This window comes from Vanellus vanellus (genome assembly GCF_965231255.1).
Source record: "Vanellus vanellus genome assembly, chromosome: 12".
Taxonomy (NCBI): Eukaryota; Metazoa; Chordata; class Aves; order Charadriiformes; family Charadriidae; genus Vanellus; species Vanellus vanellus.
This window is the reverse complement of record NC_138917.1, coordinates 6,597,494-6,624,636: the sequence shown is the minus strand read 5'-3', so window position 1 is coordinate 6,624,636 and position 27,143 is coordinate 6,597,494. Positions and strand designations below refer to the sequence as shown.

At 39.5% G+C, this 27,143-nt stretch overlaps 2 protein-coding genes across 2 annotated transcripts in view; both read left to right on the top strand.

The window, feature by feature from the left end:
- Positions 1–5,347, top strand: part of LOC309676958 (polycystin-1-like protein 2) — a gene marked incomplete at both ends in the record, with an annotated part of 41,901 nt that extends 36,554 nt beyond the window's left edge. Inside the window, 4 exons of the mRNA XM_082489624.1 lie at positions 1,384–1,594; positions 2,973–3,074; positions 4,224–4,355; positions 5,222–5,347. Of these exons, the coding sequence (XP_082345750.1) occupies positions 1,384–1,594; positions 2,973–3,074; positions 4,224–4,355; positions 5,222–5,347 (571 nt within the window). The remainder of the gene's footprint in view (positions 1–1,383; positions 1,595–2,972; positions 3,075–4,223; positions 4,356–5,221) is intronic.
- A 522-nt stretch (positions 5,348–5,869) lies between these two features.
- On the top strand, positions 5,870–13,748 carry GCSH (glycine cleavage system protein H). Its single transcript, XM_082489420.1, has 5 exons — positions 5,870–6,021; positions 9,462–9,541; positions 10,778–10,841; positions 12,330–12,461; positions 13,056–13,748. The coding sequence occupies exons 1-5, from the start codon at positions 5,889–5,891 to the stop codon at positions 13,151–13,153; spliced, it is 507 nt and encodes a 168-aa protein (XP_082345546.1). The 5' UTR covers positions 5,870–5,888; the 3' UTR covers positions 13,154–13,748.
- Positions 13,749–27,143: the final 13,395 nt, after the last annotated feature.

Below are 27,143 nucleotides of genomic sequence, written 5' to 3'. Positions count from 1 at the left end.
TCTCTCAGCCTTTCCTCATAAGGGAGGTGCTCCAAGCCCTTAATCATCTTAGTTGCCCTTCGCTGGACTCGCTCCAGCAGTTCCCTGTCCCTCTTGAACTGGGGAGCCCAAAACTGGACACAGTATTCCAGTTGTGGCCTCACCAGTGCCGAGTAGAGGGGGAGAATGACCTCCCTCGACCTACTGGCCACACTCTTCCCTATGCAGCCCAGGATTCCATTGGCCTTTTTGGCAACAAGGGCACATTGCTCAGGACAGAGGTTCCACAGCCTCCCTGGACCCCTGTTCCAGTGCTGAATCACTCTCACAGAAGTGAGGAGAAAAAAAAAAAAGTGGTCTTTTTACATCCAGCTGGAATTCCTTTTGCTGTAACTTATGGCCGTTGTCTCTTGTCCTTTCATTGTGCACCTCCAGGAAATGACTTACTACATCCTCTCTATAACCACCGACTAGGTAGTTGGAGACAGCAATTAGAGGCCTCCTTAGCTTTCTTTTCTCCAGGCTGAACAAACCTAGCTCCCACATCCTTCTCTTGTATGTCCTGTACCCCGACTCCCAACCATCTCAGTCGCCCTCCACTGGACTCAATGTCCTCCTTGCACTGAAAAGCCCAAAACTGGGCTTAGTATTCCAGCTGCAGCCTTGCAAATGCTGTATGAGAGGAAAAACAAACACTGACAGTTACAGTCTTGCTAATGCAGCATGCATCTATCACACAGGTATATGTCATGTGCCATATTGGCATACACAATTTATAAAAGCTTTTTGTGGTCAACTCTGTTGTAAACAGAATTCTAAGTACAAACAATGTGCTACCTTTATAAAAAGTAAATATACGTATTACTGTCCTGGTTTGAGCTTTTTTTCAGCTAACATTAAGACTTGACTTGCCTCAGTCAGAGATCACAGTTCTGACCTCCAAACTTTTACTTCATTCCTTACAGCACCCTCTCACATAGCTTGTTGGAAATTAGCTAATCCTCTCACAGCCAGTGCATCCTGCTAGCTGCACAGCACCAGTAACCTCATCCTCTCAACCAGGCATACACAGAAGAACCTGTCTTCCTTTCTAAGGGCCAGAATTTGATAGTAAGTTTGCATTACCTGCCTTCAAACTGTGACTTGCTAAAAATGAACAGCATTTGGGCTACAGCCTAGACCCTCTCTCAGCTAATGCTGTCAAAAAACCCATCTGCCATGTACAATTGAGCTTTTTGTGTGCACGCAACAGGAAGTACAGACAGGAACATTCAAGCAGGAACTCAAGTCAGCTCTCCACTGAAAACAAGGACCCAGTGACTGGCTTTTCCAGCATATTTGTTTATGCACTTCAAAGGCTTCTGTGTGCATGGTCTATTACATCTTTTCTTTTTTTTCTAACAGTTGGGTGAGCTTTAATGAAACAGCAAGAGCTGATGCAGTTCTTGGCTACCTGATTGCGTTCCTAGTGCTCCTCTCCACAGTGAAACTGTGGCATCTCCTGAGGCTCAACCCTAAACTAAACATGATCACTTCAACTCTAAGGAGGGCATGGGGTGATATCTCTGGATTCATCACTGTCATTGCAATCATGTTCCTTGCCTATTCCATTGCTGTGAGTACTGCTGTGGTGTTTGTTGTCTGTGGTCTGCATCTAGGTACTGTCAGGTTAAATGAATTATTTCTGAATGCTGAAAGCAGTATAGCTTTGAAATACAAAACTGAATAAAGCTGCCTATCTAAATCTTAGGTTAGCAGCTTGGAGCCCAGTTCTTCAGTAGAAGTGAAAGAGAAGTTAAAATACCCACTGTTCTTTGCAAACTGAATTTTAGTACAAAAATCAAACACTGAGATGAAAAAATGGATTATCTATGTGTAATAGGTGTAACAAAGAACAAAGTACAGGAAAAATCATTTTCTGGACAAAGCTTAAATTGGGGAGAGTGCAGCAAGTGCCTTTTTCTGTTTGGATAGTTTTTAAGTGGGAAATAATTATTTTTCTGCCTATTATAGGAATAGTTATTATGCAAATAAAATTATATTTTCATTCTAATGAGATTAAAGAATTATTGGACTACATATGTCTATGTCTTATGTATATTTACTGTTTTAGCTGAAATGCTTTGTGTAAAACTTCTGGCAGTGTGATGTGGGAAATTCAGCACATCTCTATTGCAAAATCAGTGAAAAAGTGGAAAACATCTGAGCCAAATACAAACTGTTCTGTAAAGGGCAGTCCTGTGACAAACGGGACCTGCTGCAGTCTGACACTGCCTGATTTCACGTTTCTCATCTCTCCCTCCAGCACTGACACACTAGCAACTGAGTAGTTTTAGGCACTGGTGTGGCCACAAACTTAACAGGTAAAATAAGTGATCAGCTCAGTTCCATGACCCAGCCTCTTGTCACATCATGCAAGTGATGGAGTTGTGAAAGAAAGAGGCAGAGGGATGGATAAAAAGGTGAGACTGCAGCAGACCCCATTTAAATCAGACACAGTAGGCCCACAAGATATAAATGAAGAAAACAGCATCTTGGTTACTAAGCGCAAACAAGGACGAGGTTGCCTATTTGTGCACTGAAAGGCCATTGTTTGTGACTGTGATTAATTTGAACAATTACGCAGGGATAAATCTGCTTCTTGGAGGTGGGCTAAGTTACTTTCATGATTTTGTCATGTATCTGCACATTTTTTACATATCTAGTGGCAAGCTGAGCAGATATAAGACATTCTCATATCCACGGTAAAAAGTCTTACAGCTAAACACATTCAGAAAGTTTGAATCCAGTTCTTAGCTCTAGGTTAGTCTTCTTCTGTAACCTGGTTTGGTGTTTCCCCTGTTCATAAACAACAACAACAAAAAAGAACACAAAAGAAGCTTAATGGCTCTGATAACAAGCTAGGAGGACTTTCTCTGAATACAGCGGTCATTAGCTGATTTTGCAGCGAGGGCTCTGATCATGACACAAGATTTGCCTTCTTCCCTCTGCAGACAAACTTGATATTTGGCTGGAAGCTCTACTCTTACAAAACTCTCTTTGATTCAGCAGAGACCATGGTCAGTCTTCAGCTAGGAATCTTCAACTATGAGGAGGTATTACCCCTAATTTTGAGAAGTTTATCACTGTATAATTAGCATCTCAGCTATCAAATGTGCTTTGACTCAGCAAATAGAAAGACTTTCAATTAGTGCTAGACAGTAATCTAATTTGCAAGCCCCACAGCCTCCTAAAGCAGCCACCTTTTCTCATCAAGAAAAAGACAAGAGAAATATATCCCATTTTGACCATCAGTAGACCCATAATGAACCTTCCATGGAGAAAGGTGCCCACATTTTAACTAGATATGTTACTTACTGGTTACAGAATGTTTGGAGCAATTTCTTTAGAAAGCTACAGACAGAAATGTGAGCAATGCCCTGCATTTGTTCTGAACACACACCCATCAGCTTCCCAAGAAAGGCAAGTCCTTCCACAAGGGAACTTTACATTACATTTGTTTTTCTTATTCTTGACTTTTTCATTAAGTTCTTCCAAATATTACAATCTCCTTTGAGCAGCTGTTTGTGAATTAAGCTAGTTCTCCGACATCTCTGACTGTGAAGTCCTCCTTGGTGGATGTTTTTAGACCATGGATCCAACAGGGTATGGGTGGCTTTGAAAATCAGTAATTGGGCACAATTTTTTTCACATCTACATCCCACTCACGTTGTTAATCATGAAAATATATTCCTACATTATAGCTTACATGAAAATTAGCTTTTGGGATTTTTACACAACCCTTCATTGGTATGTGTCCATGACGTGTCTGACTGGGCTTCTTTGCGAAGAATCTACTAAATAAAAGCATACAGAGATTTCATCTATACTTGAAAGCTGAGGCATGATGGAGCTTCAGCTGTCCTGTGGATAAACAGGACAGGCTTGTCAGCTTTCACAAGAAACTTTCATACCCTTACAGTTAAATGCAAACACTTAAGAAACCCCAAACATCGCCCATATTAATATATCGTACATATAAAATATTCTATCATCTTTGTACTACGTCATATCAACATAGGAAAGTGAGTAAAGAAGAAAAATTTTAAATATATATGTATAATATAGATAGCAAAATTTATTAGCCACAGGGATTTTCAGAGACAAACTCATTATTGTGTCTTAACTGCATGTATGTACAGTTTTTTGGGTTTGATTTTTTTTATACAACCAAAATATGATGTCTTACCTTATTAATACTGCAGGTCTTGGACTACAATCCAATTTTAGGCTCCTTCTTAATTGGATCCTGCATAATTTTCATGACATTTGTGGTACTGAATCTGTTCATTTCGGTGATTCTGGTTGCTTTTAGTGAGGAGCAGAAGCACTACCAGGTGTGTTCATCTAAGCTCTCCTGCCGTTTTTAACATTTATTGTGCAGTGCTTACTCACAATTTAGGTATTTTACCATCAGTTGAAACCCATATAAATTCAGTCCAACTCCTAGGAAGTCAACATTTACTCATAAAACACACTTAGATTTTCCAGACTTATGCTGTCCATTCCTGTTCAGACAAGTCCCTCTTCAGATTTAGTCCAAGATCTGATTTGTAGCCTTCTGTTCACATACTAAATCCACCAAAAGCCTTAGACTTGTGCCCCAGCGCCATTGAAATCAGCGTCAAAACGGTGACTAAAGTCCATGAGGATTTTACACTCCTTTCAAAAATGTCACTGTGAGTGCTTGACCAATTCAAGCTATTGATAGCATGGTGTAAATTCCAGCTTACTACTCTAGTACTGTCCAAAATTCCTCTATGTTTTAAATAAAGTCAAGGGAGATGAAAACAAAGGATATGGTCAATAGAAAGCAAGACATATTTAGTTTTTCTCATTTGCTTCATCTAGACACAGTGGGTGGCTCGCTGTATGTACCACCAGCTGTATGGTAGCTGGCAAGTGAACTCCAGGCTCCTGTAGCAAGATTTCCATGGCCTTTGACAGAGCCAAAAGTTCTTCTGTAATGGACATGCTCACCCACACCCAGCTGGGACTTTTGTCTTGATAAATACATTTGTGTGATGTTTTGCTTTGGCGGTTACCTATGCTCTGCTGTCGAAAGCCTTGTTGCTCCGTTGAGTGAAAGTTGGGTTATTTCACCTCAAGTAGAGATTTTCTCTTGTGACTTCCTCTGGCTTCAGCAGAGACTGTATCTGCTTCTGGCCTGTGCATCCAAGTAACTTACTTCTCGTTATTTTAGGCTTCAGAAGAAGAGGAGATTGTTGATCTAATGCTAATGAAACTTTTCAGTTTCTTCGGGATTAAATGCAAGAAGGAAGAGAAGCCGGTCACTAACGATCAACTGGAAGAACCTGTCAACAATTAGATGATAACCACAATGAAAAGTCGCTTTGTTTGTGGGCAAAAAGCTTCACTTGTTCACTGTCAGCTGCAGTGGCTTAGGTTATCGTGGCTTCTGACTGAAATGCTGTGGCGTTCAACCAATAAACTTTTTGCTATTAGCTAAGAAATCATGCTAAACCTAAGAGAAAGTGTCCCACGCGTACTTCCTGTAGCCTTTGCATCTGTATTTTAATAAACACTGAGCGTTTGTTGCACCGTTTGGCTAAAACCACTCGCTTTACGCCCAGCGGGCCCCACGGAAAGATGGCGACCCCCTCGCATCGCCCTCCTCCCCCGGGCTCCGCCGCTGCTCCCGCCCCAGGCACGGCGGGGCGGGGGGGGGGGGGGGGTACACACGGAGCCGCTTCGCCCCCCGGCTGCCGGCCGCCCCCTCAGAGGCGGCGAATCCCCGCCACAAACGGCAGCCGCCTACTCCCGCGCGCCCTAACGGCCGCCGGTAACGGCCGCCCCCGCGCCGGGCGGGAGCTCCGCGCGGCGCCGCCCCCCGCCCGCCCCCGACAAAGATGGCGTGGCGAGCGCTGCGGCGGGTCGGGCCGGTGCTGGCGCCGCGTTGCCCGCGTTTCTCGCCGCCGTCGTCGTCCCCGCTGCGGGTGCCCGCGGCCCGGAGGTTGGCCACCAGCTCGCTGGTGCTGTCCGGTGAGTGGCGGCCGGGGGGCGGCGGCGGCGGGAGTAGGCGCCCCCTCTGTCAGGGCTCCCGGCTGGGAGGGCTGAGGCGGCCGCCGGACTCGGTGTGTAAAGCTCGGCCTGCCCGGTGTGCAGGCGCGGTGGGTGGTGGGGCCGCCGCCGTGTGCCCCAGCTGTCCCCCCCCCCCGCCGCCGGGCGGAGCGGGATGTGGCGCTGGCCCCGGGCGAGTGGTCGCCGGCCGCTGGCGCCGGGGTGGCCGTGGAGGGGACCGGGGCAAAGCCTGGCAAGATGGCTGAAGGGCTGACGGCTGTAGGGGGGCGAGCGGTGCCTGACCGGCCTTGGCAGCGCGGTCTCCACCTGCCCCGTGTCCTGGAGCCGGCCCTCTCCCGCCGCCTCCTCCCGTGAGGAGCTGGTCCACCCCCATTTAACTGGCAGAAAACTTTTAACTTCCTCTAGATGCTACAGATTTTTAGCAAAGTGGCCCAGGCCCCTTCTGGCCCAGGCTTCGCCAAGCGGGCCAAGAGTGGAGAACACAAACATGATGAAAAAGTCAAGTTTGGGGTAGTCATGCTGAACAGGCACCATCCGCTACCTGCTTTTTTTATCCTTTGGTAACTGGGAGGAGGATGAGCAGCAGGAGCAGGTCATGGGGACGGGCAGTAGCCCCAGCAGCTGGGCTGGGGTGGGATGCCACGTTCCCAGGACCTGTTCGTGCTCAGGGAGCTTGGCGTGGTCTGGCCAGCCGCTGGGTAATACGGCCACCCAGGAGGTATGGCGGGAGATGGACTTGCACATCGGTGTTGGTTTTGTGCTTAATGTGGTTAATTCTGAAAGTATCTGCTGGTCTTGGAGCTCTCTTTGAATGAAAGTTAGCCACAGAAGTCTCAAAAACAAAATCTGTGGTACCTTAGAACACATGTCGAAAAGATAAAGAGGAGGAGAACATGCTGTAAAAGTAATGACTGCCACTAAGAGGTCAATAAACTTCCTTCCAGATAGTCTTTTAACCTATCCAACTGCATTCTGCTACAAGTGAAAGAAATAACATTTATTAGTCATTATTTGTAAATTTAAGTGAGCCAAAAATCTAAGCTTTTTTTCACATTTCTAATTGTTTAATATACCCATTGTTTTTCTATAGATATAACTTGAAGGAATAACATAAATTATGCTTTTGTTTTAGGCAGAGAGGAAAAAATTTGTATGCCTCTTTGTGGAGGTGTGAGTTTTTCTTCATTCTTCAGGTATATATTTATGAAATATTTAATAGAGGCAGGCTAAACTAAATGAAAGTCTGAATTCAGAATGTGCTAGTTAAGCTGAAATCAAAGTCATGTTGAAATGAATGAAGCTGGAGTAAATTTAGCTACTCTTCTGAAAAAGAAGAGATTTTATATGCTCTGACACTTCATATTCGTTTAATTTGATTTATTTAATGGGCTGAACACATAAGTTCAAAGTTCAAATTTTGAGATTACTTATTAACTCTTTTTAATTTGACCTTTACTTTATTTGCAGTGGTTTCTGTTACATGGTTAGAATTTTTCATTTTTTACCTCCACCCCCCCAAAAGCTTATGTGCTCTTCTGACTTTTGAGAACACTTTACTGCTGTGTTCCAAGCTGATCATGAAGCCTTCTGTTTTTCTCTCTCTTTTTTTTAACCTTGCTTTACAAACAAATTTTATACAATATTATTATCCTACATAAAAAGGTATTGGTTGGCTTCTTTGTGATGTGTAATGTCACAAATGTTCAGCTTGGATTTGAGATTCTATGTCTTTCTCCATTCTTATGGCTCATTACTCATTTCCAATGAAGTTCCTATTACCCACAGGTTTAATGTCTTGACCTAAAATGATTTAAGACATTTGATTTCTTCTGTTCATTAGAATGTGTCCTGAGAAATTTATGTAGGTAGAAATTCTCTGGGTTTTTTGAATGATAATTCATGGGAGAATACTTCATATTTGCATTTTACACGTAATTTTTCATGTAATGTACTTGCAAAAACATGTGTTGCTCAACTGAGGTCTATAAAACTTAGGCCGTCTTCAGAGACAAACCATTTTATCTGGGACTTACTTCTCTTGCACGTGTTCAGACATAAATAAGAGGATTGCTACAATTGAAACAGCTTAAAATATGAATGACTTACAGTGGAAAGATTTTTAGCAGGTCTACAGTGAGAACTTATGTTTTCCTTCATGTACAAGTTTAGAAAATATGCAAGGATTTGCAGAAGTATAGTTTCTCTAGCAAGTGTAATGAGTCCAGCCTAGAGGAAGAGCCTGAGAGGAGAATTTTAACCTCAAAAGGAAGGTCCAGCTGTTACTACTCTGGCACTAGTCACACAGGGAGCTCTGTTTAAGAAGTTAGCTTCTCCAGGTTCTGCGACATCCCTTGCCTGATTGGATAGGTGCTATAAGTGAAAATTAAAAATAAATTAATTTAAAAAAAAAAAGGGGGGGGGGGAGTTTCTATGGGGAGACTATGGAAGTGAGAAAACACACAAAGCAGGCTGAAAATGCTCATAGTAAGAAAAGTTCCAAGTAAAATGTTAGCAGGGAAAATGTTGCCTGTTTCGATCACTTCTTTTGAAGTTTCTCCATATGACTTTATAAAAAGAATTGCTTCCAATAAAAGTTAGTGCAACCTGCCCTGAATCTTACAGATCTAAAATATATGTAGAATTGCAAGATTGCTGTGAAAAGACTTAATAGGGTCTTAAATATGCTTATTTTAAAACTATACAGAATAACTACCGTGTTCTTCTCGCAGTAACAGTACTAACAGAGCGCAAATTCTCTTAAGTAACGGTTGCCTGTATGAGTCCGCCTTATTAGTTTGCCCTGTATTAATTTGTCTTAATTTTACATAGATCTGTGACAAACCTTAAACGGGGAGAAATAGACTCTATAGGAAATGTCGGGGGAGGAGAGGGAAGGGAATTGGCCACTTAAACTAGCTAGGTTGCAACTTTTTAACTTCAACTGGTGACTCTATTTCAGCACTTTGAAAGATGCTGTAATGCTGACGCTGTTCCTAATGGGTAATTAGCACTGGCCTTCCCAGGAATAATAAAATGGTTGTCAGAAACAAACACTAAATATGCTTGAAAAGCCCCTAAGCTATCATAGAAATGCATAGCTATGGGTAAAGTACACATATATGTTTTAGATTTATACTTCTGTTTGAAATACTACTTTTGCTCCTGTACTTTATCCTGTACTCAGCAGAACACCTAGTGAGCTTCTACTGTGTCGTTAAACATGTCATGAGCAGAACAAAATGTTTCTGTAAATTGCATGTGTGTTTAAAGTATTTTCCAATAAAAATGATCAAAACGATCTCAGTTTAAAAAACCCCAATTTTAAGCCTGCAAATGTGTCACTGTATTTAAGTGAGCAAAATGTCACTTACTTCTGAAATATCAAGTTTGTTTCATTTTAGCCCGCAAATTCACAGACAAGCATGAATGGATATCAGTTGAAAATGGCATTGGAACAGTAGGAATCAGCAATTTTGCACAGGTATCGATCTCTTCCCTCTTACCCAAGTCTGCAATATTTATTTATGCGTACCTGCTCTTGTCCTTGTTCTTTGGACAGTTACTGGTTTTTATTGTTCAGATTGCATATTCTATACACTGAGTGTGATTTTTGGACTTGGATCTATCACTTTATTTGTGAAGTGAATGCTGCTTCAGCATTCTGATAAATTCTTAGTCAATTCAGGTTGAGTCTATGGAGAGCTGAACTCAATGAGAAATGTAATGATTTAGCAGAATTTTAAAACCTTTGTTACTTCAGTTCTTATAGTCCTGAGGAGTTTGTGGCTATGTGAAGGGGATATCATGTGCTTTTCGGGCCAAATTTCCCTTGAACATGAATGTGGTGCAATCCCTCTGGCTAAAGAACAATTGTGAACAGAAGTACAATGTGGAATATATTTTGTACTCTAGGATAGGAATTCCTTTGGATTTTTTTCTGTTGTTTTGTTCTCATGCAAGTACTTGATTTGGAATAGTGACAGGCAAATTCAGCATAGAGATTCATTGCATGTGAAAATTAAGAAAATCTAACATGAGAAGCTATCAGTGAAATGTAATTAATGTTTCTTAGGACAAGCAGCGTTTCCTGTAATTGCAGTTTTCTGTAAATAACACTAATACTCTGTAAAATCCCTAATCTTTTGTGAGATAGAGTACCTTTGTCAGTGAAGAGGCAGAAGCCTGTTCTGGTTGAGCCAATTCTTATGTTGATAAGGCTCCTTATTAGGTCAGTAAGGACAAACTATGCTAACAGGTCTTCAGTTGTCCCTGTCTCTGGGGAGGAATGATTGCATTTTACTTCAAATTGCACTGGAAGTAAATCCTCTGTGCTTTGTAACGAAAAGATAATTCCCTGAAATCATTGGGAACTTTGTCCTTTAAAACAGTTGTTAATCTAGCTGATGCTAAGAAGATCAGCAGATGTTGTTTCTCTTTCTACTGAAAGAAATCTGTATATAAGCCTTGTAACTCAGCCTGAGGGTTATTAACACTGTAATAGATAAACAGTAATTTGGCATTTGGGGCATGATAACAAAACTGTTTTTAAGTTAAATGTTTAAAAAGAAAAAGTGAAAAATATGCAGTCCTTAAATAATGAGAACTAAATTTCTAGACAGAGATTACTTACACGCAGATTCTAGAGTTACTGTATCAGATCTCTCCTATGTATAGTTTCTTTAATGTATGCTTTGATGCTTTTGTTTTTTCTTTTAAGGAAGCATTAGGAGACGTTGTTTACTGTAGTCTTCCAGAAATTGGGACAAAATTGAGTAAACATGGTAAGTTTCAGCTGTCATTTCTAATGAAGTAATTATTCTACTCATCCTGCTCTCCCTTCCCCAAGAGACAGCTTTAATTTCCAGTTCTCACTGTCAGGCCATGCATGGTAGCAGAAAGTAACTGCTCATTAAACTGTGAAAACATTTATTTAAAAATCAAATATTTGAAGTATCTTTTGTAATACTTTTATCTATTTTCTGTTTTTAAAATATTTATGCTTTGATTTGGACTTGTTAGTGTTTAGGCTGGCTTATATGTATTTCTACGGTTATGTATTTCACGAATTGCACGATGTGAAACATCTAATTCATATCAAGCTCCAATTTTTCTGTGAATATACAGACCCAGTAATTTTTGGGTATCAACTGTAATCACAGGTTTTTGCTCATTGTTACATTAATTGTTCAGTTACATAATTTTCCATGTTAAAGAAGAGTGAGCATTAACAAGTAGAAAGGAAAGGCCTATTCCTGTATTTACAGAGAGAGCTCTCTTACTAGTATATGAAGAAAAGATTGTCATTAGCTTCAGATGCTGCAGAAAAAGAATGGAGATTTACTGAGGTAAAGTCGGAGGCCTTTCTTTTTCCATCCTTCTTGTGGAATATGTCCATATCAAACTGTTTTGGCCAAATCTATTACACTGCATTGAATGGTGAATGTTAGACAAAAGGTCTTTCTGGTTAGGGTTTTAATTAACCAACTTGTTTTGTTTTCTCTGAAGGAATTTCATTTCCATTTAGTTCTTCTCTTTTCTACCCGTTCTGGCCTTAGTCTGATTCCAGGCTTTCCCAGAACATGTTGTTCTCTGATTCCTTGTGGTGATGCCTACCTACTCCTCTGACGGCTCCGTGTTCCTCCAGCCTCTGTCTTGTTTGCTTGTGGCTTAGAGTTACTCTTGACCAACACTGCCCCAAGCACCATTTCCATAACTGCCTACAATATAGAAAAAAGGGAAGAGCGGCTGGGCGATTCCCGCGTGGTGCTTCTGAATACTAATGCATGTTTTCCAGTGAGTGCAAATATAACACTTCATAGTGTTTCTGAAGGAAAACTGGGATTCCTAAAATTGTAGCTGTGTCTATTTTGTAACCAAATTATGTATAAAAGGGCTTAAATTTTAGATAAACGGTATATTTAGGTCTCTTGCAGCAAGAGCTGGATGTGGTTCCTTCTAACCTGATATATCATATATGCTGTAAGGCTTTAGCCAAAGGATTAGCCAAATGTAAAAAAACTTCCATCCCTTCTGTAGCAGCCAGCTAGCTAGGGCTGTGCAAGTTCCCCGGAATAATTTGGGAGCATAAACATCAAATGTAATACTGCTGATCATTGTCATGAAGTTGGTGACTTCAATCTCTGACAGTTTTCCTTGCTCAAGATCAAGACACTTCTTCAATGGCTAGGTCATCACCATAATGTCTGACTAAAAAAACTAAAGCACTTTGTATTTTCCTCTTGAAAGCATTCAATCATACTCTTTTTCAGATGAGTTTGGAGCTTTGGAAAGTGTGAAAGCTGCTAGTGAACTCTACTCTCCTCTCTCAGGAGAAGTGACTGAGATTAATGCTGCCCTTGCAGATAATCCAGGGCTTGTCAATAAATCTTGTTATCAAGATGGTAAGATGTCATTTTTATCTTTCAATAATGAACACCACCTGGATTCTTGCTATCACAAATGGCTCTCCAGTTCCTAGTTCTTCCAGTTTAATGGTGTGGACACTTAGATGGAGTATATTGAATATAGTTCAAGCCCAATAAAATTTAACATGAAAGTATTATTGTAGTTGTGTCTTTGCTGACAGCTGCTCTACAATGTGTTCTTTTCAGATATAGACTGTGGTTGAATTTAAATCTATTGCTCTTGATCGCGTTTCTCTTTTCTGGTTTTGTAACAGCTCATGATAGTGAGAGGTCAGCCTCTTTTACTCTTTCTAGACAGTGTCTCCTTAATGCCACTGTCAGAGACAGTACTAAATTAAGACAACTGGTCTGACTCAAAAAGCTGTGTCTTATGACAGATTTTTTGTGTGTTTTTTTTTTTTTTTTTAAAGTATTGAAACGTTGTTTTGCCTGCACAAGAAGCCCTGATGATTCTACCAGTGTTACAGGGCTTGTATGCCTACTGGGAGTACTTTTCTGAGGCAGTAACATGAATGAGTCTTTCTTGCAGGATATTAGCAACTGTTTTTCTTTTTAATTTCCTAACTACAGGTTGGCTTATCAAGATGACTGTGGAAAACCCTGCTGAACTTGATGAACTGATGAATGAAGATGCCTATGAGAAATACATAAAATCCATTGAGGACTGAACTGGAATAATGAAATAAATCCATATAAAATATTTCAGTGTAGTTTGTCATCAATCAGTGAAGTACAGAATATCCACTTTTGGCAACCTGAAAAATGCCACTTATGATCATATATACAAGGCCATATATAATTGCAGGGATAAAAATGTTTAACATCTGCATACCTGCAAGTTTTTTTATTCTATTGTCTGATTTATGTAACTTCAGGACGTTATCTATAATATTTGGGGAAACAAAATTTATTTGCTAAAATAGATACTTCCCAGGATTCATTTGACAACCAAATTTAGTAACAACAGCCTTAATATAGTAATTCTGTAGTAGGCACGTGACTGTTCTCGTAACCTGCACTACAGCTTTCCCGAAGATACTTTTCTATTGCTCCCAAGATATTGAAAAGCAGTCTCCCTTACCTCCTAATATTTTTCCTAGTTATAGTTGCAGAGAGGATACCAAAAAAAGGAGAAGCCATATGAACTACCTCTTTGCATGATTTTTACTTCTTTACAGAATTTATTAATCCTTTGTTTTCCTTCTTCATTTTACTATGTAATCAAATACTACTGCCTTTGAGGCAGAAGGTATGGTCCTTGTCTTCTGATTTATATGCTTTCTTAGTATGCAAAAGTCATACAGTGATCCTTTATCAAGGTTCTAGAGTGGGTTGTTTAGATTGTATTTTTCATCTAGTAAACACTACCTATGTCACAAGTAATTAAGGAATTCTACATTTTGTGCCTAGCAATTGTGGTGATTTCAGAAGAGTAGATATTTGTGAATCAATATCAGTTGATCAGTAACAGTTTGACATATAATGTATCCATGTGTGTCTGTCTTAAGATCAAGTAAGCACACTGCTGTAATGACATCACAGGAATGAAACTAAAACTTTCGCTTTGCAAACCAGTAAACTAAAGCAGCTGATTCCATTAGACTTAATATTTAATGAACCCACAAATGTGCACTCAAAGTTGATGTGACATCTAAGGGCAAAGTTGAGTTGTACAGACAGACCTGTGCTTTAGGAAAACATAATAGTACAGCAGAGTTTTGGTCTAAAACTTTTTTTCCACTATTTTACAATAGTGATTAGAAGCTAAGCACAAAACAGGAATGAAAACCGAGTATCTGTAAGTTGATCTAAGAGGAAGCAGGGGAATGTTTAATTCATGTAAGATGACAAAGGCAAAATTCATATTCCTTTGGAAGTTCCTTTCAATAGCACAACCCTTCTAAAGGGCAGAAATACACTGCAGGTTATACAGAAACCTTTTCTAATGTATAAAAACGTAGGGCTTTCTTTTGCGATCTGAAGGGATGTCAAAGTAATTGGTGGTTTGTTTTTTTTTTTAAATCATAGGAGCTAATTTTCCTTACACAAGTCACAGATAAAAGCCCTACCATGAGAGCCTCCACTGTCTGTTTAAGATAAAACTGTCTTCTCGGTAGGAATTAAACTGCAAAGTGACTAAGAGGGGAGAGTGGGCTTGCCTGTTCCACAGGAGTCTTAACTTGGCTGTGGTTGATAAACAAGAGGCTCCAGTAAACCTAGTGTAAATGCTTTAAAACCTGTCAGTGCTTATCCATTATTCACAGCCTTATGCAGTATTTATTGTGACAACATTTGGGGCCTGGAGAGCTTGATCCTGGCCTCTCACAGGCTCTCCGTGTCAGTGGGGAGCTGTGACCTTCCTGTGCACTTTCCAAGGGGAAAGAGGAAGTTTGTTTCAAATGAGAAAGGAATGCATGAAAGTCTTTCCACTTGATACTGTTTCTTCCACCCTATTTTCCCCAACTTTACTAGAGAGTAATAGACCCTTCATGTATTGCTATGTAATAGGCAACCCTTGTGGAGCTCCCTTTAAAGGTTAGTCCAAAGCGTTGTAATGTGTTTTTATACAATTTTTCCCTTGAAATGTTTGTATTCTTTCCTTTTGATCAATGAAATATGAAATAATTTCTGTAATCCCCTGAGGAACCCAGGGAATAGTAAAAACTGGCAAATCTGATCAAGCTTTGCCCTCATCTGTGTATTAGCAGTGTTTATAAGGTTACACATGAGTATGGATAAATGACAACTTCCTGGAGAAACCATCACAAACAGAATTCAACTTTTCTTTCATGGTGTACAAGTTGGAGAGTGGATGTTCTTTTGCTTAAAGAGGAGGACCAGGATCCTCTCCCTAGTTTTTTTTTAGGGGTTTCACATGACCTTAAAGTGATTTATTAAATCTCCCAATTCCTCTTAAAATGGGAACAATAACACTTAGGTGCTTTTCTTGTGTGGTTTATGCCAAGAGCTCTGGTGTTCTGCGGTTATTTAGGCCAAAGGATGTCTATCGGAGCAAATATTTTTATATCTTCCCACAATCCACTCAACTACCTGAATTATGCTGCCAAAAAGAATGTATTCTTCCTTGTTTGACATATGCTACCCAAACAGCTCCCTGCTTTCAGATAATCCCAGAAACTTCCCTACATTCAGCAGAAGGAGGGAGCCTTGGGCAGACCACTCTGCACTGGTTGGAGCTAGACTCTGCAAGAGCACGAACGCAGAACTTGCCAGTGTGAATCCATAATGAACGCCTTTCATCAAAATAAAAAGATGGAGTGAACGTGTATAAGTTATGGTCTATGACACAATTTTAAATGCTTTTCTATAAATCACAGGGGAGAACATCAAACATGGTCACCAGTGTGTGCTCCTACAGAAAATGAATAAAGGAGATGTTTTTTTACAAAATAACCATGGTATCTGTGACCTCTTAAGTCTTGATCCCAAGCTTGAGAACTTAACACTCATAATTACTGGATGCTAAACATTATAGACTCACTAAAAAGATCGGTTTTACTGGCAAATTACCATTTCCATACTTCTCCCACAACCAATAATTATGTCTCTCTATCTCCTTGGGGTTAGTTATATCATCACCTTTCTTCTTGCCAACACTTCCTTTCTGTTCCACAAATACCAGCTCCTTTATCTCTCAAATTATCTAAGTAAATAATATAAGCTAAACTTGGAACTAATTTTTTTTTCGATCCATGTTTAGTTTTGAAGATTTTTTATCAACATCAGTCCTGGAAAGACTGCATACCTAAAATTTTGTTGGGCTTTCAACCAATGAAGTGCTGCCTCTCCCCGTGAATCTTGACCCATCATGTACATAAATACAAATCATGTAATTGTTTCTTCTGATCAGAGGGGGGGAAAAATGGTGTAAAAATCAAACAACAAAACCACATAAATAATAACACTTGGTGTTTTGATGAACATAAAGTAAGGGCAGTGTCAACTTCACTGTATTAAATTAGCAGTAAGACAATCATAGAATGGCTTAGGTTGGAAGGGACCTTGAAGATCATCGAGTTCCAAACCCCCTGCCATGGGCAGGGACACCTCCCACCAGACCACATTGCTCCAAGCCCCATCCAGCCTGGCCTTGAACACCTCCAGGGATGGGGCAGCCACAGCTTCTCTGGGCAACCTGGGCCACTGCCTCACCACCCTCAAAGTGAAAAATTTCCTCCTTTTATCATCTAGTCTAAATCTACCCTCCTCCACTTTGAAGCCATTCCCCCATGTCCTATCACTACATGCCCTTGTAGAAAGTCCCTCCCCAGCTCTCCTGTAGGCCCCCTTTAGGTACTGGAAGGCCGCAATAAGGTCTCCCCGGAGCCGTCTCTTCTCCAGGCTGAACAGCCCCAACTCTCTCAGCCTGTCAAACTACCTAAGCAGCTCTGACGATGGGGTTAGAAGTGCAGCAGATATAGTCTCTAATGATTCCCTTTACTGGTGTCTCCAGAAAGTCCATGTCCTTGTGGCTAAGGATCCTCTTTCCTTTGTCTTCATACTGACAGATTGGGAATTTACAATCTTCCTGTAGTAATGGCTCCTGTCACAGAGTTTTAATACGCCAAACTGACACATGCAGGATCTAACATCTAACTTCACGTTAGCCTAGTCATGTGAAGAAACAGAACCGCACCAATAAATCAACCCAGAAAGATCCTCATCTCCTCAAACAAGTCTGAGGCTGTTCTGTTGCAAGGTTGGGTGACACCACATAGCAAGACGCAAAGGAAATGGCACCACCTCCGCTGCTTATTTTGAAGAAGGGAAAGGAAACCTAAGAATAGTGCATAATTAATTAATAACACGAGTTCACCAATGGGTGGAATGCTTCAGGTTGTCAAATGGTGACAGGTGCCGATCAAAAAAATTGCAAGTTAAAAAAGACATTATTGCATAATTTCACCACACGGTGGCACTCAAAACGTTAACGATGGTAACGGGACAAAGCAAGGAAGGGAGAGCGCCTGCTTAGGCACTGCAGGGACACCTCAGCCTCAACGTGATGTAATTTCCCAGGTCAACTTCAAGATCAGAAAAAATATTAAGCACATCTTGCTTCATTGAAAACGTTTAGAAAACACCCCTCACAGCACTATATGTAACAAAGGAATTAACTTAAACCTTGTTTTATTTTACCCATCATCTTTTTATCATCTTTCTTCTCCCCCTGTCTCCTCTTCCACCTTCTTGCAACACGCCTAAAATTTGGCCTGCTGGGGAAGGGCTGTGCATGGACAGCCTAAAATTCTACCAAGTTCCAAACATGATCCCAGCCATTAAGTAAAACACAGCATTATACAATCACAGAATGGTTTATGTTGGAAGGGACCTTGAAGATCATCTAGATCCAACCCCCCTGCCATGGACATGGACACCTCCTGCTAGACTAGGTTGCTCAAGGCCTCATCCAACCTGGCCTTGAACACCTCCAGGGAGGGACCTTCCATCCAAATGTCCATCAATGTAAATTACCAGCAAGATAAGCTGCAGATGGCACAGCCATATTTTGAGAGCAGTTTAGGAGTGCCCTCAATGTAATTTTTCTCCACTTTCCCCACGCCACTTGAGACACAGTCTTAGCGGAACAGTCCTTGGCAGGAGAATTTAGTCTGCTGTATTGAGATTAGAGCTTGTTGCACAGTATTGATATCCCTCTCTGCCTGACAAAGCATAATAGTCACTTCAGACCTGATCTATTTTAATGCAGTACAAGTGCCCCACATCCTCCGCTATTAGGCTGTTTTAGTTGTCATTTGTTTATAGTGTTTAATTATTTATGCTATTGAATGTATTTTGCTTAGAGATGTATTTTAATGGAGGTACAGCACTTGCACTTTTCTCTAACCATGAAAATCAATCCACAAGATAGGAGGATGGGTCTGCACGTCTTAGGGCTCAAGAGAGAGATGCAAGGAAGAAGAGGCAGTCACCCTGAGGTCAAAAAAAAGGTTGGGAACCATGGCTTTAGATCATGAGAACAGCACGAGCTCTTGGGATGAGGTTGCAGGAGAGCCTGAGCCGATGGCACAGCTCCCCACTGCTGAAAGCCCAAGCTCTTGCTTTCTCTGCCTCCTCTTCGGCCTCTCCCTTCCCCCTGTACCTGATCCTCCTCCCTCTTGCCACCTCTGCTGGGGAGAGAGGCTCCCCAGTTTGAGACAGCCGTGGCATTCAGTACGCCCCCTGAGCCGATTCAACTCATCAGTCAGGCCAAAAACTGTTGGTAGATTCCAAGAAGCTCCCAGAGAGGGATGTTAAGGAGTAGGGACTGTTATTATCATTATTAGTATTACTACTATATGAATAATTCACACATTTTAACACTTGTTATTAATAAGACTCTACCTACTGTATGTAATTCTCAATAATAGTCAGATGGATTACTGTAGTCATATTTTGTCCCATGTAAGAGTGAAAAAAATGAAAAATTAATCCAAGACTAAAGAACAATGTAAAACTATTCCTTTTCTTTTTCCATTTTAGAGCACCGTGACTTTATCATAATCTTCACCCAGAAGTGTAATCTCATTATTTCAGCATCACTCAAGTATAACAGCAGTTTTAAATTCAAAGTATATGCCTTACCAAAAAGTAAAGGGAAATTACACTCTATTATTCTAACTATTACAGTCTAATATTTATATAATGGTGTCTTAAGAAAACGGTTCCAGATTCTGTAATTTATGTGAGCTAAAAGTTCATTTTTACTTGAACAAAAAGATTAGACAGATGTTAAATCAGAAAACATTCCCTCTGAAAAAAAAAAACACAAAACCAACCCTGAAATGTGAGGCCACATTATAATCACTTTGCTCTTCCAAAGAAACACATGAAAATATTATCATTATTATTATTAATAATGAGACAGCTAAGCAGATGTTTCTGAAAGAATATAGAAAAATAAGTTGTACTAATTACATGAGAACAAACAACATTTTTTCACCTTATGGCTATATGGTTTTTATCTGTATTCTAAAGAAGGCTTAAAAAGTGTTGGTTAAAGAAAAGCTGAAAACTGTTCTTGGCGTTGTAAGATAAGATGCTGTCTACAGTGAAAGACTGAAAACTAGTGCGTTATAACAATTCAAGACACAAGTATTTTGAACTCAGCAATTAACAGAGAAAGAATATTTGGAAGAGTCCTTACCATTCATTTAGCCAATACCCAGATAGCCTCAATTCTGCATCACCTCTGAAGGAAAAGGCATGTGCTGGTTAAAGAAACAGCTTGACTGCAGTTACTGCTGAATGTACGTGGAAGAAACCTTCCTCCTAGTCCTTCACCATCGAAAAATTTAAACTGTTATTTTTTCAAAAATAAACACCACAGTTCTTTTCACATATATCTTCTCTCTATGAAAGCCAGTCCATCCTTTCCTGGAAGACTGGTGTTTTTGTACTTTCCAGCAGCAGCAGCTAAATGCTGAACTGCACTTGAGAATGTTTCAACTCTTACCAGTGACTGTAACGGTGCAAAGCTTGGAAGGAGTGAAGTCACAAACAGGTGGAGAACAGGCATCCCTGTAGAGAAGGTTATTGGGAGTGGTCAACGTGGATTCACTAAGGGGAAATCATGCTTGACCAACCTGACTGCTTTCTGTGATGGCATGACTGGCTGGGAAACGGATGAAGGGAGAGCAGTGGACATTGTCCACCTCAACTTTAGCGAGGCTTCTGACACCATCTCCCATAACATCCTCATAGGTAAGCTTAGGAAGTGTGGGGTAGATGAGTGGACAGTGATGTGGATTGAGAACTGGCTGAACGGCAGAGCTCAGAGGGTTGTGATCAGCGGCACAGAGTCCAGTTGGAGGCCTGTAACTAGTGGTGTTCCCCAGGGATCGGTATTGGATCCAGTCTTGTTCAACATATTCACCACTGACCTGGATGAGGGGACAGAGTATACCCTCAGCAAGTTTGCTGATGACACAAAACCGGGAGGAGCGGCTGACACACCAGAAGGCTGTGCTGCCATACAGCAAGACCTGGACAGGCTGGAGAGTTGGGCAGAGAGAAACCTAATGAAGTTCAACAAAGACAGGCGCAGGGTCCTGCACCCAGGAAGGAATAAGCCCATGCACTGGTACAGGTTAGGGGCTGACCTGCTGGAAAGCAGCTCTGCAGAGAGGGACCTGGGAGTCCTGGTGGACAAGTTGACCATGAGCCAGCAATGTGCTCTTGTGGCCAAGAAGGCCAAAGGTCTCCTTGAGTGCATTAAAAAGAGTGGGGCAAGCAGGTGAGGGGAGGTTATCCTCCCCTTCTACTCTGCCCTGGTGAGGCCACATCTAGAGTACTGTGTTCGGTTCTGGGCTCCCTGGTTCAAGAAAGACAGGGAACTACTGGAGAGAGTCCAGCTGAGGGCTATGAAGACGATCAAGGGAATGGAGCACCTCTCATGAGGAAAGGCTGAGAGACCTGGGTCTGTTTAGCCTGCAGAACAGAAGACTGATAGGGGAATCTCATCAATGCTTATAAATATCTGAAGGACGGGTGTAAAGAGGATGGAGCCAAACTCTCTTCAGTGGTGCCCAGGAACAGGACAGGGGCAATGGGCACAAACTGGGACATAGGAAATTCCATCTCAACATAAGGAAAAACTTCTGTATTTTGAGGGTGACAGAGCACTGGAACAGGCTGCCCAGAGAGGTTGTGGAGTCTCCTTCTTTGGAGACATTAAAAACCCACTGGGACACATTCCTGTCCAACCTGCTATAGGTGAACCTGCTCTAGCAGGGGGGTTGGACTAGATGATCTCCAAAGGTTCCTTCCAACCCTGATCATTCTGTGATTCTTTCTGAACTGCCAAACTACATCTGAAATGGTGTTAACAATACAAGACTATGAAGACAGTTATGTACATTTACACCCACCGATAGTCTCATCCTATCTTCTTGAAAGATGGTTACACTTCATAACAGCAGATTACCAACATAACTCAGTATACTGCAGCTGCCATAAAGAACACTTTTAACGGAAACTGCCTGAAGACAAGCTGGCCAGAAAATCTGGCCCAAATCTTAGATATTTGTCTTTAGATGTGCAGGTGCATCACAGCATGTCTCCATACACGCACTATGGATGAATCAGAACATAACTGTTTCAAATCCTCAACAAAAAAGAACTCATGGTTAGTTAAAAAAAAAAAAAAAAAAAGGTTTATATTCACCACATGCTCACAATGTGTATCGTTAATCTTTAATGACCACTAGAAACTACAGGTTTATAAATATATATTTTTCATAATTGTGACAATCAGTGACTAGATGCAGTTTTGGTGGAAAATTGTCTGAAATACTGTAAGGCTAGGTAAATTACAAGGCATTATTAGAAAATGTTGATTTTGAACTTTTGGTGTTATTACTTTTACAAACATTAGAAACAAACATTACTTGGTGAAATATAAACATTGCAGAAGAAACTACAACCAAAAGTAATTTACCAGTTAAGTACATAGTTAAGAAACAAGTTTGTTTGGTTTTTTTTTAAACAGTCAAGGTAAATCAAAGAAACAGTAATAAAACCTTGCATGTTAAAGAACACTGTCTCCAGACAGCAGCTCCGTTACAGAGAGAAATAATTTGCGTAACAGTACAAGGGAGGAGATAGGTTTCTTTAACCATTCCAAGAACAGTAGTTTTCTGTCACAGCAGTCAGTTTACCTGCATTACAAGATGGATTCGTGTCCAGATGTAGGCAGGTTCTGCAGCCAGGTATAGCTCATTTTGTATCAACCTTAAAATGCACAAAATTCATACCAGGATGCACCTCCATGAAGCCAGTTACAGGATGCACACAAGCGTTTGTTATACCACAGTTTAGAAATTGGATTTACAAGTAATCCCAACCAATTTTAATTTTACTAATTTTCATCAGCTTTAAAAACATATATATTAGCTCTTTGAGTTTAGTATAGTACAATTTGGCTTATTTTTAAGATACAGAAATACAAAAGTTTTAAAACTCACAATAGTAACACAACTTCTTGACCTAGAAGGTGATAGAGAATAAAGTACAATGCGTGAGACTTCATTACACAATTTTATGAAATATTGTCTTGTTACTGTTATTCAAAGGGTATGATTATGATTTAGTGAAATCAGATCAGACAAAAACAGATATAACACTATTTAAGACATACAGTTTCCTTAATGACAGATTTAACAGAATATCCTATACACAACACACCAATACATCAAATATACCAATCAAGTTAATCCCTAAAAATAACAGGTGCACCATAATATTGCATAGAAATAAATCCCTGGTATTAATACACTTGCACTGGAGACTAGGACTTTCTCCCTACCTTACTAAATCAAAGCACATCTGCTTTTTTTAAAAGCTTATCTCACATTTGACATTTTTCTTAGCTATATAATTCTTTGGAATCACTAGTGCATGTGTTATTTCAAGCACATTTTTATTCTGCATGCTATTGTTGAATGTTAAAAAACTAAACTGAAAGAAAATCAGTTTTCCTGCCTTTCCCCCAAAATATAATGTACAATAATCTTCCTATGTTACATAAAAATAAAATCATCAGACCTTTCTCAACAACAGAAAGCTCACACAAAATCCAGGATAGCTGAATGAAGAGGATATTCATACAAGATGGGAAAATGCAGGATCAAAAATCCTCTCGGCAAAATAATTTAAAAGTCATATTTAGAAGTTGGATAAAGAAAGAGTCCAACCAATAGCAAATGGTTTTTATAGCTCAGTCTTCACTGTGATCATGGAAGACCTACATTCAAGTCCATACACCGATTTAAGTACTCTTACCACTTAAATATATTAGGGCAATTCTCTCATATAAGCTGAGCCTGAGAAAACCTTCCTATTGAAACAGCTTTGTTTCCCTGAACTGTGTTTCATTTTGAAAAATGTCACCGTCTTCCATTTTAAAAAAAATACTGATCAGCTCTACATAAGGCTAGGGTTTGGTTTTTTTGTTGTTGTTGGTTTTTTTTGTTTGTTTGTTTTGTTTTTTTAATTTATTTTACAGCAAAATTGGCTGTATTTACTTCCTACCTTAAACTATTCAGGTTTGAACAACCTTTTAATTTCAGTGCTCAAAAATATTTTCATCTCAGTAATTATGTACACATGAAGTGCATACAGGAAACAGAATTACTGATGATTTGCCCAAAAGCCATGCAGTATAATTGGAAAGTAAGAGTAATCTTCTTCATATACATATTCCTTATAGTGAGCACTTTCATCGCATGATATAAACTGTGCGGACAGATTAAATCCATCCAAAAGTTTTAATGATATGCATTATGCAGCATCAGATAAATAACAGTAAAAGCTTAAATCTACAAATAGATTTCATAAAAAACTAGAACTTCTGGTTTCAGATAGAATATATATTTAGAATATCTGCGTAAGAGGTGAATATATACAATAAACGTATTCTGTTATACTAACTATAGTCACAGTTGGTTTTAACTTAACTACGTAATTGTAGAGGTGTACCAGGAAGACATATTTCTAACTGTCATTTCTTTCACTGTAATACGGGAAAATATTATCAAATTCTTCTGGCCGCTACAGATACAGGACTTCTGGCACAGCTGAAAACGTGTCAGGAATTTGAATTGATTATTATATTTTTAGTATAAATTTCATTTTAATGACTAAGCCATTATCAGACTTTTGGTGAGAGAACTAAGGAACATGAGATTTCTTCCCAGGAAATGTTGAAAGGCACATAAAAATGTCAATATATATTTAATAATATGTTAAAAAGCAGATTCTGAGTGTTTCTGTAGGTTGCTTTACATTAAAGTATAGAATTAGCAGATGTTTGCCTGTTGGCGCTATGGAAAAACGTTTCATGTATCTGTAAAGAGATCATGCTTATGCATGAACAGACATTTGTTCATTCAAGTGAAGCATTTTCCCCTCACATATGCTGAAACAAAGAGTGTGCACTTATTCTGTTGTTTACTGAGATACCGAGGCACACGCATTTACATCAAAAAGTTACTTGCAAATGGTAAAAGGAGAAAAAAATTAGTTTACCTGAAATATTGTACATTTTTTGAAAACAAGTATGACATAGTTTCAGTTACTGATTTTATGCTAATAAATAGTAGTAAGTTTAGCTAGCTGAAATTCTGTTTACAGTCACTTCATTGTTCGGATTTCTGTTAGGATTTCTAATAATTAGGGTAGATTTCAAAAACATTGCCATGAAAGGCATAGAATCACATGCAAAAAATCTACCAGTTTAAGTGTGAAGCAGCAAACGTCAATGTATATCAGACATACAGTACAATTTGACTCACTGTATAAAGTATCATTATATTGCACATAAAATGACATGGCACATTTCACAAAGCTACAACTTTGCACAATAAATGACAGACACATTTTTACATCTGCAGAGCCACAAGCAATGACTAATTCACTTAAAAGTGAAGTACACGCCCTAAGGATTATTGCCTTGCGTAAACCATTCTAGTATCACTTGGAAAGGAAGGTGGCACGGGCCCTATTCATGCAAATAAAAATACAAAGAGCTGACACTTTTTCCAGAAAAAGGTTGGCTTGGAAACTTTCAAATATTTTACTTTGCCTGTGAAAGTTCATTTTGTGGAGCTATGTTCTTTGGAAATGCAATTTCAGAGAGTTGTCATGCTCCCACTCCCATTAAAGTGATTGATGTCCCACCAACTTGAAAATTATCCTCTTCAACACAGGTTTTTCTCCTCAAAGTCATAATTTATATAAATATTACAATTATTATTTGGGATGTTTTTCTTCATCTCAAACTTCTTCCACAGATTTCATCAATAGCATTCTCTGCTCTAAGCTGACTGGGCACAAGCTTACCTTTCCAGGCTTTAGAAATCAGGTGTTTAGAAATGAAGGCGACCATGTCTTTTACTGGACTTGCACATTTATAATTGATAATCTGTGACCACGTTCAAGCTCATAAAGTTACCCATGACATGTAGCACTGAGGATAAGCTTAACTGCTTGAAAGGTCAGGAGTCTCTCTTTTGTGAAACACCCTTCTGGTATCCTACACCCTCAAAAGGCTTAACATTCAGATTTATTGTTTGACAAACAGAACCATAAATAAAAAAGCAGTAATATCCGAACAGTATTATAAAGCTATAGCCTAATTCTGCCTACAAAATTTCAATTGAGCGCCACAGTAATTTCACCTAAATCAAGATTAAAAAAAGGGTAATACAGTAACTTGCTAATGTACTTGATGCATGTACATCCATTTAGGTATTCCAAATTTAAAGAGTTTCAGCCACAATTGCTATTAGGAGATTGTAAAGTGATTTTTAAATGATTAGAGACCTGCAGATGCTGCATAAATCAAACGCCAATGAAAACCACCATTCACCGGAAAATAAAGTTCTAGAATTAAGTTATTCACTGTTAAAAATGGTTTTATCACCGTTCGTGTTTCTAAAGCCATTAAAACAGTAAACAGGAAACCTTGTGACATCTTTATACGCAAAGTTGCAGCATCAGTTAATCTAAAATGTATAGAAACTATTTTTTTGCCTCCAAGCATTTTCATCAATCTACGCAATATTTGGTGGTTCACTATTTGGGTAAAAAAAGCCAAGCAAAAAATGTTTTGGAAAGCTACAGCACATAAAGATGTTTGGCTATATTTCCACCAGATTTCAAAGTGCTTTTGAATGGAGACAAGTCCTTTTCCTTCTCTCCAGTATTAAGGCGTGTATAAAAAAAAAAAAAAAAGTTTAACTAAAAGACACTTGGGGTTTCTTTATCAAATACACCACTTAATATGCTTTAACCACGAACATTTTAAGATACTAGCTCTGCAGTTCTAGCTTTATAAATGTGTACTAGCAACGTATAGGATTACTTTATTACAAGATTGGGGCCTTAATATTCTAAAATTTTAAATACTCCGCAGAGGTTGACACTACGTTTCTTGAATATTCTGTTTCTATTAAAAACACAGGGATTAGAAAACTGCCTGGGAAATTAAAACCAAGTTACCAGTACTACAGAAAGTAGCCTTGCTATTATTTCTATTGAAACAGTGATCTAGAGAAATTAAATTAAATACTCTTTTCCCACCAAGTTTCCAGACCTTTCTCCCCCCTGCCCCGGATTTACAAGTTTAATTATTCTGATTGAACCAGACCCTCAGGAGACAAAAGTGCTCTCAATTCCCACTGAAGTCAAAAGGTTCTATGAGAACTCAACATCCCTCAAGCCATTTGGGACACTTAAACCCTTTTGAAGAACATAAAAATGCAGTTAAAAGTGATATTTGATTCCCAAACGTTCTACACAAGATGCAAAACGTTAAAGGTCTGATCTTACACCCCTTTGTAATCAAAAGATCACACTGACATTGGTTTTACCACTCTCAGAAGTCGCATTTGTAGAGGTCCCTCTCCCGCAAACACATATGCGCCTAAATCCTAGAAAATTAGCACCCAGATTTGGCACCAGCACAACCTGTATTCAGCTGAACTCCTGAAAAAAGTTTAAAAAGGAAAATGCTATATTTACTGCTAATATAATTTAAGATACCTTTGAAGGCAGAAGTCAGCAAACTCTGTCATTTTTATTGATATATTTTTATGTGGCAAGATACGACTTTCTCCAATTTGTCTGACTAAATTT